Source organism: Thamnophis sirtalis, unplaced genomic scaffold, assembly GCF_051295495.1.
Source record: "Thamnophis sirtalis isolate CommonGarterSnake01/CBP01778 unplaced genomic scaffold, rThaSir2_p1.2 scaffold_2, whole genome shotgun sequence".
NCBI classification, from domain to species: Eukaryota; Metazoa; Chordata; class Lepidosauria; order Squamata; family Natricidae; genus Thamnophis; species Thamnophis sirtalis.
The window spans coordinates 73,028,595-73,044,387 of NW_028261382.1; the positions used below are offsets into that span (position 1 = coordinate 73,028,595).

The following is a 15,793-nucleotide window of genomic DNA, read 5'->3' on the forward strand; positions in this document are numbered from 1 at the left end:
CAGCATTCCTTCTCCCTAATGACTGCATCCTCTACTTGAGCGGAAGCCCAAGACCAGGACAGACTCACTGGTTCCACACAGCCTGTTATGCCATGGTTTATTATATTTGTGGTTGGCGCAGCATGGCATTAATTTTTGGCAATCCAAGTCAAAAGACAAATCTGAGAGATGCAGTTTTCTCACACTTCACTGCAACAATGCAGTATATAAGCTCTAAAACAGCTGTATCGCTGTACTAATTAATAAAATAAAGCAATATTCCAAAATTTAGCTTTACTCAACCAGCCACCGCAACAACAACAAAAAAACGCAAAACAATTCATCCCTCAGTTGTTTAAAAAAATGTCCATTCCTTAGTCCATGGAATAAACTCTAATTATCATAAGTTCTCACAGCCTAGTGGTAATACATGTTCCGTAGTTTACAAATCACAGGAACTGGTGTTACATAGCACATTATGACCAAAGCTATCAAACAGATTACAGCTTAGCAGCCGGGTCTGAGACCATAAATGTAATTAATAACAATTTAGCAAGAGGGATGAGTAGGTCATATTGTCAAGCTCTGTAGAGTTATCTAACCCAGTTTTGTATGTCCTGTTCACCATAATTTGACTGAATTTAACTTTTGACTGCAGATTGCTAACAGTTGAATTGGCAAGTTCTTCCCACAGACCATATGCAGGGACTGTTTACCCAAAGCTGCTGGTATCATGCCAGAATCAGTAGCAGCCTAGTAGAAACTGGTAAAGCAGGACAGGAAATTAGCCCCTTTCCTTTTTCATTTTTGGACCCGACAATGTGAGATGAACTGCTAAACAGGCATTGCATTATGCCTATGGAGATTCTCAGTCATCACGGTCCTGATTGTCCCAAAGATGCTTTTTTTCAAGAGGCAAATGGACTTTCTGTTTGTTTTTTTTCTTTGAAGATGTTTGGCTTCTCATCCAAGAAGCTTCTTCACTTCTGACTGGAGGGGTGGGCAGGATAAAAGGATTTATATTCCTTGCAGATAGCTGGTCATTTGCATTTTTTAGAGCAGGGGTGTCAAACTCAAGGCCCAGGAGTCAGTTCCGGCCTGCGGGGTGCTTGGATTTGGCCCACGAGGCCAGCCTGGGAATAACGAAACACTGGCCAGCGGTGCCTCTGCCAGCGAAAATGGAGGTCGGGAGGGCCATATGCGGCCCCCTGTTTTTGCTGGCAGAGGGTTGCAGAAGGCCATTGCAGCCAAAAATGGAGCTTGGGGGGACCATTTTCATTGGCAGTGCTCAGGCCACCACAGTACCCAACACAAGTGACATCATGCTGACCACGCCTATCCTGGCCCCCAGAACTCAAACGCAAACCTGATGCAGCCCTCAATGAAATTGAGTTTGCCACTCTTGTTTTAGAGAGTCTTTGAGACCACTGGAGGTTTATCTGTGTCCTCAGAGTCACCTGAGTGGTATAAATGGGTGTGGAGCCTTTTTGGAACCGCTGAAAGGACTGTGTTGTAGGCTGGAGATGATGATATTGAATCCCTCCCCCTCTGTTGAGGGAGGGCTGTTCAATTTGGACAGAGATGGCTTCTTTGACCCCTCTTTCAAACCAGGGGTCCTCTCTGTCCAAAATATGGAGTTTGTTGTCTTCAAAAGAAAGGCCTGTGTCTTTTAAATGCAGATGGACTGCTGAATCTAGTCCTGATGGGTTTGTTCTCCTATGTTGCATCATATATTTGTGAAATGGCTGTTTTGTTTCCCCAATGTACAGATCTATACATGGCTCACTGCATTGTACTGCATATACCATGTTGTTCAGTTTCTGTCTGCGTGTTTTATGTTTCCGCTTGTCCACCCAAGGATAAAACTAAGGCATTGTGTTAGTTGCCAGCTTCCAATCGCTTCCTTAAACTTGTCGCTCCTTATCCTCTGCACACATAACCAGCACCCTGGTTCAAAGAAATAGATTTCACATCCAGCTCTGAAGGATCTCACTTCTTCTTTCTCATTATGTCTTGCAGTGGGCAACGTTAAGGATTGAGCGGGGCGCCAAAGAGACGAACCACCCCGTTTATAAGCCCTATGTCAATGGTAAGAGGGCCCAGGTGCCTTTTCTTAAGAGGTGGGCGGGTGCGTCAGGCATCGCTTCTACTGTTTGGACTGGAAAAGACATGTGTCTTATTGCAGGAATCATTGCCAAAGAGCCCACTTCTTTGGAAGAGGAGATGAAGGAGAACCGCAGGAGCTCCAGCAACAAGACTCTGGATGCCCCTGAGTTTGAGCTGTCCGACATCTTCTACTTCTGCCGCAAAGGTGTGGAGAGCATTATGGACGACGAGGTGACCAAGCGTTTCTCCGCGGAAGAGCTGGAGTCCTGGAACCTGCTGAGCAGAACCAACTACAACTTCCACTACATCAGTCTGCGCCTCACCATCCTGTGGGGGGTAGGCTTCCTGGTCCGCTACTGCTTCTTGCTGCCACTCAGGTACGGGCCAGGATGGGCTCGGGCTTCTCATTGGACAGCCAGGAGGAATATGGGACACCTTATTGTTTCTCCTGGACAATCCGTAGGTTAGGGTTCCAAGTAATAATTTCATATCGAGCAAAATCCAAGGCAGGTAGACTCCTCAAAGAATAGCTTTAATGAAAATATATTGACACAGATCTGGTGAAAACCAATTCTCAAGACTTCCATGGTTTTCACATAACTAAAAATAAAAGTTGCACTTTCCCAAAACGATCAGTCACATGGTCCAATCATAATGCTGTCTAGTTGCCTAGTAACATTACTCCTCCTTCTTCTAAGCAGATGTGAGAATGACCTTGGTTCCCAAGAGAGAATATTTTGTTTTGGCTACAGAATCCCCTCTATCTCAAAACCCCTCTCCCTAACCCCCAGCTCCAGTGTGGCAACACTAAAGCGGTCAAAATGGCTTCGGTCCTGTCAGCTTTAGGGTTGACACCCTATAGTGAAACCCTAGTGGTACAGGTAGTCCATTTAGTGACTGTTCAAAATTACAGCGGCACTGAAAAAAACAGTGACTTATGACCGTTTTTCACATGACTGTTGCCGCATCTCCTTGCTCACGTGGTCAAAATTAAAAGGCCTGACAACTGTCTCACATTTACGACGGTTGCAACTTCTTGGGTTCACCTTCTGGCAAAGAAAAGTCAGTGGGGAAACACCGTTACAATGGACAGAGGCTAATATTGTATTATATTACCTAAGGTGTTTATACAGAATTACAGACCAATCTCACTGCTAAATGCAGATTACAAAATTTTTGCTGTAATAATAGCAGAACGGCTGAAAAAATTCCTTATATCGTTCATCCACACAGATCAAAATGGATTCCTCTCCAGAAGAGAAATTAAAAACAATATGAGAATTATGCTGAACATTCTTGAATATTATGAAGTGCATAATGAAAAACAGGTTGCAGTACTTTTTCTCGATGCCAAAAGGCATTTGATAACGTGAACTGGGAATTTTTGCATCAACAATTGGAACACATGGAATTGGGGGATAAATTTATAAACACGATTAGAGCAATATACACAAATCAAAAAGCCAAAGTAATAATTAATGGTGAATTAACGCAAAGTATAGCAATCCATAAAGGTACAAGACAATGTGGTCCCCTATCCCCGCTACTGTTTATATTAACCTTAGAAGTTTTAGCCAGGAATGTACGTAAAGAGGAAAGATAAAGGGACTAGAAATCAAAAAGGAACCATTTAAATTAGAGGCTTTTGCGGACGATCTAGTGTTTGTGTTAGAGGATCCTATAAACTCTGGTATAAAACTTATTGAGGAATTGACAAAGTATGGGAAAATAGCGGGTTTAAAGATAAATATGACTTAAGACTAAAATGTTGGTTAAAAATCAAAAGGAGGAGTTAACGAAGAAATTGAGTATCCAAACTGTCAAAAAGTCAAATATCTTGGTATACATTTATCTGTGAGGTGTGTGACCATCAAAGAAGATAACTATACTAATTTGATCAATAAACTAAGAAAGACTTAGAAAGGGTGGAAAAACCTACAACTCTCCTTGATGGGTAGGATCACAGTCCTAAAAATGAATGTATTATCAAAATTTCTTTTCCTATTTCAGAATATTCCCATTAAATTAGAAAAAGGTTTTTTTAAGGATTTGAATCAACTGGTTTCAAAGTTTATTTGGCAGGAAAGAAAACCAAGAATAAAACTCAAGGCTATGCAAGACACTAAGGAAAAAGGAGGATTTGGCGTATCAGATTGGGAACTTTATTATACTGCGGCCACTCTAACATGGCTAAGAGAATGGATAATGTTGAAAAATAAAAGATTACTCAAATTGGAAGGTCATGACCTCCAAGTAGGATTTTATGCCTTCCTTTGGTATGAAAAAGGACCTGCACATAAATATTTCAGTAGACATTATATCAGACAGTCCCTGTTATTAATATGGAACAACATTAAACACAACCACTACACTCAAAATACCCATTTGGCTATCTATGATGGAAGCATACATACATCCAAATTTAATTAATATGGAAAATATAGTTACATATAAAGAGTTATTGAACAGATGGGGGAGATCAAAACGAGATTAGAATTGACATCACAAGGGGTACAAGTAGAATGGTGGTCTTATCTACAGATACAGTCAAGGTTTGCACAGGATAGGAAGAAGGAAGGTATTGCCAAAGATTACACAACATTAGATAAACTTTTGATACAGACAGAAACAGGCTGATCAAAGTGTTGTATAGATTTTTTTTGGAATACAAGCTAGAGGAGGAACATGCCAAAGAAACTATGGTCGCCTGGGCAAAAAAATTCGGTATCAATGTGGAATTGGCTAAGTGGGAAAAACTTTGGATACTTAATCAGAAACTAACAATGGCTACGGCGTATAAAGAAAATCTTTATAAGATATTCTACAGATGGCATCTCCCCCCAGCACGGCTCTCCAAAATGTTTAAAAATCTGGCCCCAAATTGTTGGAGGTGTAAAAAAACACCAGGCACTTTTTATCATATATGGTGGACGTGCAATGAGGCAAAAAAATATTGGAAAATGATTCAATCATGGTTAGAACAAATGGTGGGAGACCAAATCTTCTTTAAAACAGAAATTTTTCTCTTAGGTATAATACCAGAGGGGTTTAAGAAAGATATACTTTATTTAATTATACATGTACTAACTGCAGCGCGCATAACATATGCACAATATTGGAAAAAAGAAAATGCACCATCAGAGCTAGATATAATCAGAAAAGTGTTGGCCTGTGCGGAAGCAGATAGGCTCACTCTTGAACTTAAAAATAAAGGGGAATCAGAATATTTTGAAGTCTGAAATAGATTTTACGACTGGTATAAGACAAGGTGACAAGACTGGAACAAACTGTATATATTGTGATTGGATAGAAGGATAGATAATGTATTAAGTAGGCTAATTGTTAATGGTTGAGACTAGCTGTATATAATGTGAATGTACGGTCACTTCGACTTCACGGTACTGCATTGTTTTAAATGTAAAAATAATAAAAATATATTGGAAAAAAAAGTCAGTGGGGAAGCCAGATTCACTTAACAACCCCGTTACTAATTGAACAGCTGCAGCGATTCACTTCACCACTGTGGCAAGAAGGGTTGTAAAATGGGGGCAAAACTCGCTTAACGAATGTCTCGCTTAGCAGAATAAATTTTACACTCAATTGTGGTCGTAAATCGAGGCCTACCTGTACATCCATCCTTCCGTTGTTCAGCCCCCAGTTCAAAAGGTTTTAACAGAATTACAGCTTGCTATCTTGTTGTGATCTGAATGCTGTGAGATTGTACCTTAATACCTTATTCTCTCTCCCTTTTTTCCCCCCTTGTAGGGTTGCCTTGGCTTTTACTGGTATTAGCCTTTTGATATCAGGCACTACGATGGTGGGATTGTTACCCAATGGAAGGTGAGTCCTCGGCAGCAGATTACATGGCGTTCACCATCTGAAAAGGGGGAGCCTAAACCTCTAAAAGAGATCAATTGTGGGGGTTGTGAAGCAGTTGATCCCCTCTTAAACACCAAATGGTTGTCATTTCCACGGTGTGGATTGTCCTTCAGCAACAAAGACAAAATCTCCTGTCCTTCTCTACCCAACTGAGCCAAGAGTTGAAACAAGTGGAACACCTTCTCTGGCATGCCTTTTCCATTATGTGGGAGGCGGTCCTCAGATTCTTGAGAGAGTGTTAAATAAATTTAACAGGAGGGTTAGAGAGGCGGTTAGGTGTGGGAAGAAGAACCCAGGCAAACCGCTTCCAAAATCTGGCCAAGAAAACAGCTTGGACTTATCCAAGGCAGTCGCCAGAGAGTCAAGAATGACTTGAGGGCACATGAAAGAGAAGATTTGAATGGAGTGATAGGCCATTCTGTAAAAAGGCTGGCAGAGCAGGATTCTCCGGGTATATTTCCGAAGGCTGACTTTACTACTTGTTGGATAACATCTTAAGGGAATGCCTGTCCTAAGCTCTTGGCGTTTACACAGCTCAGATTTACAAGCCGATTTGAGAGGAAGCTCTCCGTCTCGCGTCTGACTTCGAAATTGGCCAATTATTGCAACAGATGGAAGGAGTCGGCTACGCAGTGGGTATTCCCAAAGAGTGGGTTCTTGTAAGAAATCGGGAGCGAGGGGTCTTCAGTGCTCTCTGGTGGTTTTCTTGCAGACATTTCATCACCCAAACTAGATAACATCCTGCAGTGCTGGTGAAAACAGCCTGCAAGGAAACTGCTGAGCTCAGAGAGCACCAAGGACCCGTCATTTCAACCCTGAGCTAGAAATATTCTCCATTATTAAAATTGGAAGCAACGGTAGAGTCTGGAAGTCAAAAGGACAACAGCTGTGTTGCACCATCACTTTGCAACTTCTACCCTTTTCGTATATCTCTGTGCCAGAGGAGCAGTTCGCCCGAACCGGTAGCAGAAATTGCGGGTGGCTCCGCCCACCCACCCCAACTCTATGGCATCCCATTTAGGCCCTTTTTCAGCCAAAGTGCATGCATGGAAGGTTGAGCACAAAGGTGGATGTGACTGAGTGCATGTGGGGATGCACATACGCTCACATTTGCGAACCGGTAGAGAAGGTTCCTGTAAAGGGACACGGTGGCTCAGTGGCTAAGATGCTGAGCTTGCCTATCACAAAGGTCGGTGGTTCGAATCCCTAGCACCACGTAACGGACTGAGCTCCCGTTCCTTGTCCCAGCTTCTGCCAACCTAGCAGTTTGAAAGCAGGTAAAAAAAGGCAAGTAGGGAAAAAAGGGATCACCTTTGGTGGGAAGGTAACAGCGTTCCATGCGCCTTCAGCATTTAGTCATGCCGGCCACATGACCACGGAGACGTCTTTGGACAGCGCTGGTTCTTCGGCTTTGAAACGGAGATGAGCACTGCCCCCTAGAGTTGGGAATGTCTAGCACATATGTGCGAGGGGAACCTTTACTTTAGGGAAGGTAAGTGATCAAAGCACACGTATCTAAGAGAAGGGAGCAATATTTGGAGTTCTCCATTTTCTATCTCGGAATGCTTTGAAGACAAATGCTCGCAGCCCCCTCTTACACATATCACCTGTTCTAAATTACGGCCTTTCCTCATTGGGAATTAACCTGACTAATTTTGTGATCGGCATCACGTAAAATTGAATGCATTCTTGTTTTTTTATTCTATTTTTTTTTTCCTTGAGGTTTGCAAGCATTGTTTGGGGAAGGCAAGAGAGTAATGATATAAATGATTAGCATGTCAGCACTTGGGTTCAGTTATACACTGAGATGGGATAACAACATGGTGCTTCTCCTTCTCTTTAGGTACAAAGATTTCCTCAGCAAGCACGTGCACCTGATGTGCTATCGGATCTGCATACGAGCTCTTACAGCTATCATCACCTATCATCATCGGTATGGTGAGGGCTGGGTGGAAGTTTGTGAGATATTTTGTACAAAGAAAGAGAACAAAATTTTCTATGTACCATAATTACCTAGAAAGGCAGCATAGGCAAAATGTAGAACTGGCTAGGGATTTCATATATAAGCATTCCTTTTTTAAAATATATTTTTATTTTTAAACATTTTTGAATACAGTGTACAAATATAGGGTATGTCAGTTACACAGACAAAGACCAGATTAAAAAAAAATAATGGTAAATATTAACACATGAACTCATAACAGTAACTATAATAGGATAACACTTGTATTAAATGTAATTGTAATACTATAATTAATAGTTTAATCTTACGTATTCTTATATCTTGGCCTATTTACATTTTATAGATGATCATACTTACAGTTGAAAACCATCTCTGTTTTAATACAGACATTCATAGTCTTTTTCCCCTCATTCCTATATAATATATAAGCATTCTAAACATTTAGCAAGTGTTTGTTTATTTGTTCATTTGCTTGTTTATTTATTTGATGTTTATCTCAATTGTATTATTCTATAAGTAACTCAAGGGGGTGAATACACTTCTCCTCCTATTTTCCCCACCATGGCAGTCTTCTGTAGTGGGTTGGGCTGAGAGAGAGTGGCCCAAAATTACCCAACCAGCTTTTTATTACTGAATGCTATAGCTGAGATGGTAGGCTTAACATTTGTGAATGAAGTCCGTTATTCTGTCAAAAAAAAAAAAATCCCAGAAGGATGGCTGGATAGGATTTCTATTGCTTGAGGGATACATTTTCCTCATCAATAGCAAAAAAATTGAAGAAAGGTTGCTAAAAACCATGGAGAATGAAATGCAGATTATACTTCTGGTATATTTTACCTAGGCAATTGTTCATTTATGGAGCTTTTGGGGGGTGGCACAGTATTTTGGGGTTCTCAGAATAAGTTTGGAGGGTTATGTGTGTTTGAAGCATCTACTGCCCTGGTCTGTGGGGCACGGCCTGGAGCAGAGGTGGGGGACTAGGACTCCTTTATGACTTGTGGGCTTCAACTCCCAGAATTCATGAGCCCGCCTGGCTCAGGAATTTTGGGAGCTGAAGTCCACAAATCATAAAAGAGTAATAGTTCCCCACCTCTGGCCTCTTGTCCATTAGGAGTGGGGAACGGGGAGCGAAGGATGCATGCAGATAAGCTGTCTGCCTTACTATTGAGTCAGTTGAGCATCTGCTTCAGTTTTTCATGTAATCTCTTTTTCCTTCATAATCTTAGGGAAAATAGGCCCCGCAATGGAGGAATCTGTGTGGCTAATCATACATCTCCGATTGATGTCATCATTCTGGCCAGTGATGGCTACTATGCAATGGTAAGGACATTAAGTTAGTTCATTAGTTTCCACCAATGGGTGGAAACTAATCAAGGAGAGAAGCAACTTAGAACTAAGGAGAAAATTCCTGACAGAACAGAACAATTAATCAGTGGAACAACTTGCCTCCAGAAGTTGTGAATGTTCCAACACTGGACTTTTTAATGAAGATGTTGGATAACCATTTGTCTGAAGTAGTGTAGGGTTTCCTGCCTAAGCAAGGGGTTGGACTAGAAGACCTCCAAGGTCCCTTCCAACTCTGCTCTTGTATTGTAAGTCTTCATGTGTGGGTGGGGTTGTATGTGTTAGACCTCGTCCCAGTTCATCTTTCCTTTACAAATTCCCAGTTGGAGCAGAATAAATCCCATTATATCATCATCTTCATTTAACAACCCCATAACCCCTTGCAGGGTAGAGTCTGGGCAAATGAATGCCGCAAGCAGTGTGTTTTAGTGGCCGGATGCCCTTCCTGTCGCCAATGCGGAGTTTTGTTCAGCAGATATATTCTCAAGTGTGCCCAGAGAGAGAAATAACTGCCTCTACCTAGGAGGCGTCAGCCAACGGAGCCACTCTCCCACTCTCTGTTGGCTGTTCGTCTTCCATTTCAGAGTCAGGGCATGACACAACCTGAGGATGCTAAACAGATCTCTAATTGTCTGCTGGAGAAAGTCAGGCTTTGGTATAGTGTGTTGTGGTCATCTACCAGCACATTCCTTGAAACCAGCAATTATCTTCCTCCATCACTGCAGTGGCCTGCATCTTTGGACAATAGGAGCGGGGAGAGCCCAGTAGAGTTCCCAGTTCCCCAATATATATCACGCTCCATAATATTGAAACCCAAAGGTGCTTTTTTAAGAGGCAACTGGACTTTATGGTTTTTCTTTGAAGATGTTTGGCTTCTCATCCAAGAAGCTGCTGCTTCTTTTTTTCAATAAAGTTTTTTTTATTTTTATACATCTTGTTGCGTGAATGGTTTGATTCCTGTGTGTCATACAGTTCAATACCAGTAAACATAACAGTATTATTCCTACTAATTACATTTCATTTTCATTTTTTAGTTTTACTAACACGTAATTTCTAGGATCATCCTTCACTTCTAAACCTTCTCATAGTTCTGCCATATGTTGTATCATCTCTTTTTGCTATTTCCCCCCTCTTATTTCTAGCTCTATTTTAGCCCCCCCTTTTCCCCCTTCCCCTATCATTCTAATATTCAGAGACGTGATCCATCCTTTTTTCGTTATTCAATATTTCAATATGCACTTCTAGCATCAATCATGATCTTTCAAGCATTTATCAAATTACTTAATGCTAGCTTTTCACTGTTAATCACATGTTTCTGCATATTTAATAATACCCTTATGCAAATTCTGTTTATCTAATTGACAAACTATTTTTCAGCCTAAGAAGCTTCTTTAGCTTCTTCAGTTGCCTCTTGAAAAAAGCACCTTTGGGACAACCATGGATGACTGAGACTCTCCATAGACGTCATATTTAGACGTTTCGTAGGACGGTGTGTCTGGTGAGCAATTAGGTAGAGGGATAGAGAGACAGAAATAGAGAGAGAGAGAAATACAGTAGATAGGTAGGGAGAGAGGGAGAGTAGGTAAGCAGGAAGATGTTTCCTGGTGTATTTATCCATGTGCTGGAGAAGGAAATCGCTGACAATCTGCAGCACCTAAGACTTTGTTTCTGCTGGCACAGCACTTGATCAATGTAATTCTCATCAATCAGTTAAAGAGCTTTCCAAAGGGGGGAAAAAAGTTTTGCACTCTGCAAACCTCCTGAAAATGGGGCCGTTTCCCCCCCCCACAAAAAAAGGCATGAATAGCCTTGGGGGGGGGAGCTTGCAGAGTGCTCCTGGGGAGGGCAAAAATGAGCCAAAAATGGCCCATTTTTTGCAAAAACGGGCCTGTTTTTGTCAAAAAAATTGCATGCATAACCTTATGGAGGCTTATAGAGTGCTGCCGGGGGTGGGGGGCAAAAACGGCCCGTTTTTCGCTCATTTCTGTCCTCCCCAGCCCCCAGGAGCTCTCTGAAAGCCTCCTAAAAGCTATGCACGGCCATTTTGGTAAAGGGGACGGCGCTTCGGGAGGCAAAAAATGCTGTATTTGGTGTATAAGATGCACCTAGATTTTCAGCCTCTTTTTTGAGGGAAAAAGGTGTGTCTTATACTCTGAAAAATACGGTAAACTATTCTGAATTAAACTGTTATTTGGGGCCAGCTACCTTCTAATACTGCTGCGGGAAGTGACCTCTGACCTCTTCTTCTTTCCTCAGGTGGGCCAAATCCATGGTGGTCTCATGGGCGTCATTCAGAGAGCCATGGTGAAGGCTTGTCCTCATGTCTGGTTTGAGCGTTCTGAGGTCAAAGATCGCCATCTAGTGGCTAGACGGTATGTAGCTCATGACTTGCTCCCTTGGTAGAGTGAAGTGGAGCCGAGTCCTACCGGATCACGTGTAGGTGACCAAGAATTCAGTCCCCAATCACTGACCTCTGTTTCTGGAGCAACCAAGGACATTTCCTAAGAATCTCTTCTCTTTCTGTGTCTTCCTTTAGGTTATCGGAACACGCTAATGACAAAAGTAAACTGCCCATCCTTATTTTCCCTGAAGGTAAGCCCCAGATTGAGAGAGATGAGTGAGTCTGTTACTTAGATGGATGACAAAAGAGGGCAACAACTCCCATTTTCCTGTTCTGAACTGAAAACAACTATTTGGAATGAGCAATGTGTAAATTAAAAGTTTGTTCTTTTGTAAATTTGTCCATTTCTGCACACTCTTAACACTTGTCTAACACTGGACAAAGTTACAAAAGAAATAAAAGAAAAGGAGGAAAAAGAATATTTTATAGTATGGAATAAGTGGTAAAAACAGCTAGAGGACAGGTGTAAAGCTTAAGGAAAGACTAAATGAAGAAGACACGGGAGTTAAGAATTAACAATGTATAGGTAGAGATGAACAAACCTGCATAAATGGAATGAAGGATTGTAAGTTAAGGAATGTATATAATAGTAAATAAAGGGGGAGAAGTACATTTAAAATGGATGTATACCAAGGTGGAAATGTTGTACAGAAGGAAATTGCAAAAAAAAAGTCTTAAAAAATTAAAAAACTTTAAAAATTAATTTTTTTAATAAAAATATTTTAAATAAATAATAAAAAGAGTTTGTTCTGTTTCCAAATAAACGTATGAGGCTGCTTTCTGCGTGCCAGTCTAAATAACATGAGTGTCAATTAGATTAATTGGGTCAGCAACCCAGGAGCTTCTTGGTTTGAGGTCTTACCTGTCCTTAACGTGACATTATTTCCACTATGAGAAAGTCTCATGGAAGATATTCTTTCATTCCTCTTAATAGGCACGTGTATAAACAACACTTCAGTGATGATGTTTAAGAAAGGGAGTTTTGAGATTGATGCTACAGTTTATCCTGTTGCCATCAAGGTAAGCTTTGTTGCTGCTTAGCAGCAAACACATTGGGGGGAAAAAAGTAAGGTTCTATATTTAGGCAGAAAAAACAAAATGCACAGGTACAATATAGGTGGTACCTTGTTCAATAGCAGTAACTGTGGGAGGGATCTTGGAGTGCAGGAGATGCCAAAAAAGCCAACACATTCCTAGGCTGCATCAACAGAGGGATAGAATCAAAATCACGTGAAGTGTTAATACCACTTTATAATGCCTTGGTAAGGACACACTTGGAATACTGCATTCAGTTTTGTTCGCCATGATATAAAAAAGATGTGGAGACTCTAGAAAGAGTGCAGAGAAGAGCAACAAAGATGATTAGGGGACTGGAGGCTAAAACATATGAAGAATGGTTGCAGGAATTGAGTATGTCTAGTTTAATTAAAAGAAGGACTAGGGGTGGCATGATAGCAGTGTCCAATATCTCAGGGGCTTACCCAAAGAAGAGGGAGTCAAACTATTCTCCAAAGCACCTGAAGGCAGGACAAGAAGCAATGGATGGAAACTAATCAAGGAGAGAAGCAACCTAGAACTAAGGAGAAACTTCCTAACAGTGAGGACAATCAACCAGTGGAGCGACTTGCCTCCAGAAATTGTGGATGCTCCATCACTGGAGGCTTTCAAGAAGAGATTGGACAACCATTTGTCTGGAATAGTCTAGGGCAGGGGTGTCAAACTTGTTTTCATTGAAGGTCACATCAGGGTTGTGTTTGATCTTGTGGGGAGGGGGAGGGGGCATGGCCAGGGTGGGCCTAGCCATCTTGACATCCTGCAGCCCTCCTGGGGGCTGTTGTGCTGGCAGAGGTACTGTGGGCTGATCCTTCGCTGTTTCCAGGGCAGCCCCATGGACAGATCTAAGCAGATGTAGCCCACGGACCTTGAGTTTGACACCCCTGGTCTAGGGTTTCCTGGGGCTGGCCTAGAAGTTCTCCCAGGTCCCTTCCAACTTTGTTATCCTGTTATGCTATATTTGCAGGTGTCTGTTCTTATATTCTGGGTGAATCTTCTCATCATCTTGCCTTTCTCTCCCACCCACTTCCTCCCTCCCTCTCTCTCTCTTTATTTTTTTGTCTTCAGTATGACCCCCAATTTGGAGATGCCTTTTTTAACAGCAGCAAATACGGCATGGTGAACTACCTGCTCAGGATGATGACTAGCTGGGCAATTGTCTGCAGCGTCTGGTACCTGCCTCCAATGACCAGAGATGTGAGTTAACTGGAGCCGGGCATCTGCTGAGATTTTTCTGCAGATTCTTTCTGAAAACAACTGACCTCTCTTGGCTGTCTTCCTTTTCAGCCTACTGAAGATGCTGTGCAGTTTGCCAACCGGGTAAAATCTGCCATTGCCAGACAGGGAGGCCTGGTGGATCTCTTATGGTAAGCCATCCAGACTGATTGATTGGAGGTGGGGACAAAGGGAAGGAGATAAGTGTAAGAGCCACGGTTGCAGGCTACTTCTGCTGGCTGCCGGCTGCCAGCTGTTCGGCAGTTCAATTCTCACCAGTTCAAGGTTTGACTCAGCCTTCCATCCTTCCAAGGTGGGTAAAATGAGGACCCAGATTGTTGGGGCAAGAGGCTGACTCTGTAAACCTCTTAGAGAGGGCTGGAAAGCACTGTGAAGCGGTATATAAGTCTTAAGAGTTATTGCTATTTTCCTTCCTTCCTTTTCTTTGAAGATGTTTCACTTCTCAGCCAAGAAGCTTCTTCAGATGATTTGGATGGTGGGGAATGGATGAGAAGCGAAACACCTTCAAAGAAAAACCACAAACTGAAAAAAGCATCTTTAGGACAACATGACCTGGAGTACTGAGCATCTCCATAGACATAAAAATCCTGTTCTTTATGCTCCCCAAACACCGGTTTCCTAGATCAGTGTTTCTCAACCTTGGCGACTTGAAGTCCACAGGACTTCAAGTCGCCAAGGTTGAGAAACACTGTCCTAGCTGACCTACTCAGGCCCAAAGTGACCGTTCCTTCTCCAACAGGTGTCTTTCTTTTCTCACAGGGATGGGGGCTTAAAGAGGGAAAAGGTGAAGGACACCTTCAAGGAGGAGCAGCAGAAGCTGTACAGCAAGATGATCGTGGGGAATCACGAGGACCGAAGCCGCTCCTGAGCTCCCAGAGATGGGAGTGGGGGGAATCTGTTACAGCACTGATTACCTAAGAACAATTCCAGGTCTCAGGATGCCTAGATGACCTGCAGCAGCAACCACTTTTCAAGCTCGAGGAGGGGGGGGGTTGTTCCTAATTCACTAGCCCCCCGCCCTGTTCCCGTTCCCGTGGTGGTGCTGCCTTGTGCCCAAAGGGAAAGAGACCTTGTCCTAATTTCTCCAGCTCAGACCCAGCAGTGGCAACGGGGGGACTTTGGCCACCACTGGCAAAATGCAGTGCTGGTCATCTTTTGCAGGAACCGGCTGAAGTCCACCTGTGTCCCCAGAGGAGTGTTGCGGGAGGAGGGGGGGTTGGCAGGACCTCTGCTGCCACCGAGAGATCCCCTCCCACCACTTCCTGTAAGGAGCGCTTCCAAGGATGGGCCGACGCCTCCTTTCACCTTCTGCCCTCGCTCCCCCTCTCAAGAAAAAAACAGAACAGCTGAATGCGGCTGCCGCATGGGTCCCCTCTGCATTTTGTATTAAATGATGTTGAAGGAGGCAGTCCGGTATTGAGTCGTGTTCTCTTGGCCTTGACTGCATTGTTGCTCTTTGGGTGTTAAAAGGGGAAGAGGCTCCCTGTTGTGGCCCACCAGCCATCAGCAGAGCTGGCAGCAGATTCAGAGAGTGAGGAAATTGGGGAGGAACCTGGGCCAGTCCTGGAGTCTGGGGAAGGCTCGGACGAGGGCTCTGTGTTGGAGGCAGAGAGGGGACCAGAGCCATCTGACAGTTATCAGCTGCCTTCGGAGTCAGACATCAGTGAGGCAGCTGAACAGTTGGAGCCTGTTCCCAGTGTGCGCATACAGATTTGCCAGACGAAGGGAAGAGCTAAAGAACATGGGTCAACTTGGGAGTAAGGCCACAGGTGGACGATGAATGATCCCTCCCATAGGGAATAAAATAGGAGCAAAAGGGGAGTGGAGTTTGC

At 42.9% G+C, this 15,793-nt stretch overlaps 1 protein-coding gene across 2 annotated transcripts in view; it reads left to right on the plus strand.

Moving 5' to 3' along the window:
• GPAT4 (glycerol-3-phosphate acyltransferase 4) overlaps positions 1–15,366 on the plus strand; it is a 44,467-nt gene extending 29,101 nt beyond the window's left edge. For both annotated transcript variants that reach the window (XM_014056262.2, XM_087706086.1), the window contains exons 3-13: positions 1,999–2,068; positions 2,165–2,462; positions 5,851–5,925; positions 7,808–7,897; positions 9,154–9,247; positions 11,528–11,643; positions 11,808–11,863; positions 12,607–12,692; positions 13,794–13,922; positions 14,013–14,092; positions 14,721–15,366. In XM_014056262.2, the coding sequence (XP_013911737.1) occupies positions 1,999–2,068; positions 2,165–2,462; positions 5,851–5,925; positions 7,808–7,897; positions 9,154–9,247; positions 11,528–11,643; positions 11,808–11,863; positions 12,607–12,692; positions 13,794–13,922; positions 14,013–14,092; positions 14,721–14,829 (1,203 nt within the window). In that variant the 3' untranslated portion in view covers positions 14,830–15,366. The remainder of the gene's footprint in view (positions 1–1,998; positions 2,069–2,164; positions 2,463–5,850; positions 5,926–7,807; positions 7,898–9,153; positions 9,248–11,527; positions 11,644–11,807; positions 11,864–12,606; positions 12,693–13,793; positions 13,923–14,012; positions 14,093–14,720) is intronic.
• Positions 15,367–15,793: the final 427 nt, after the last annotated feature.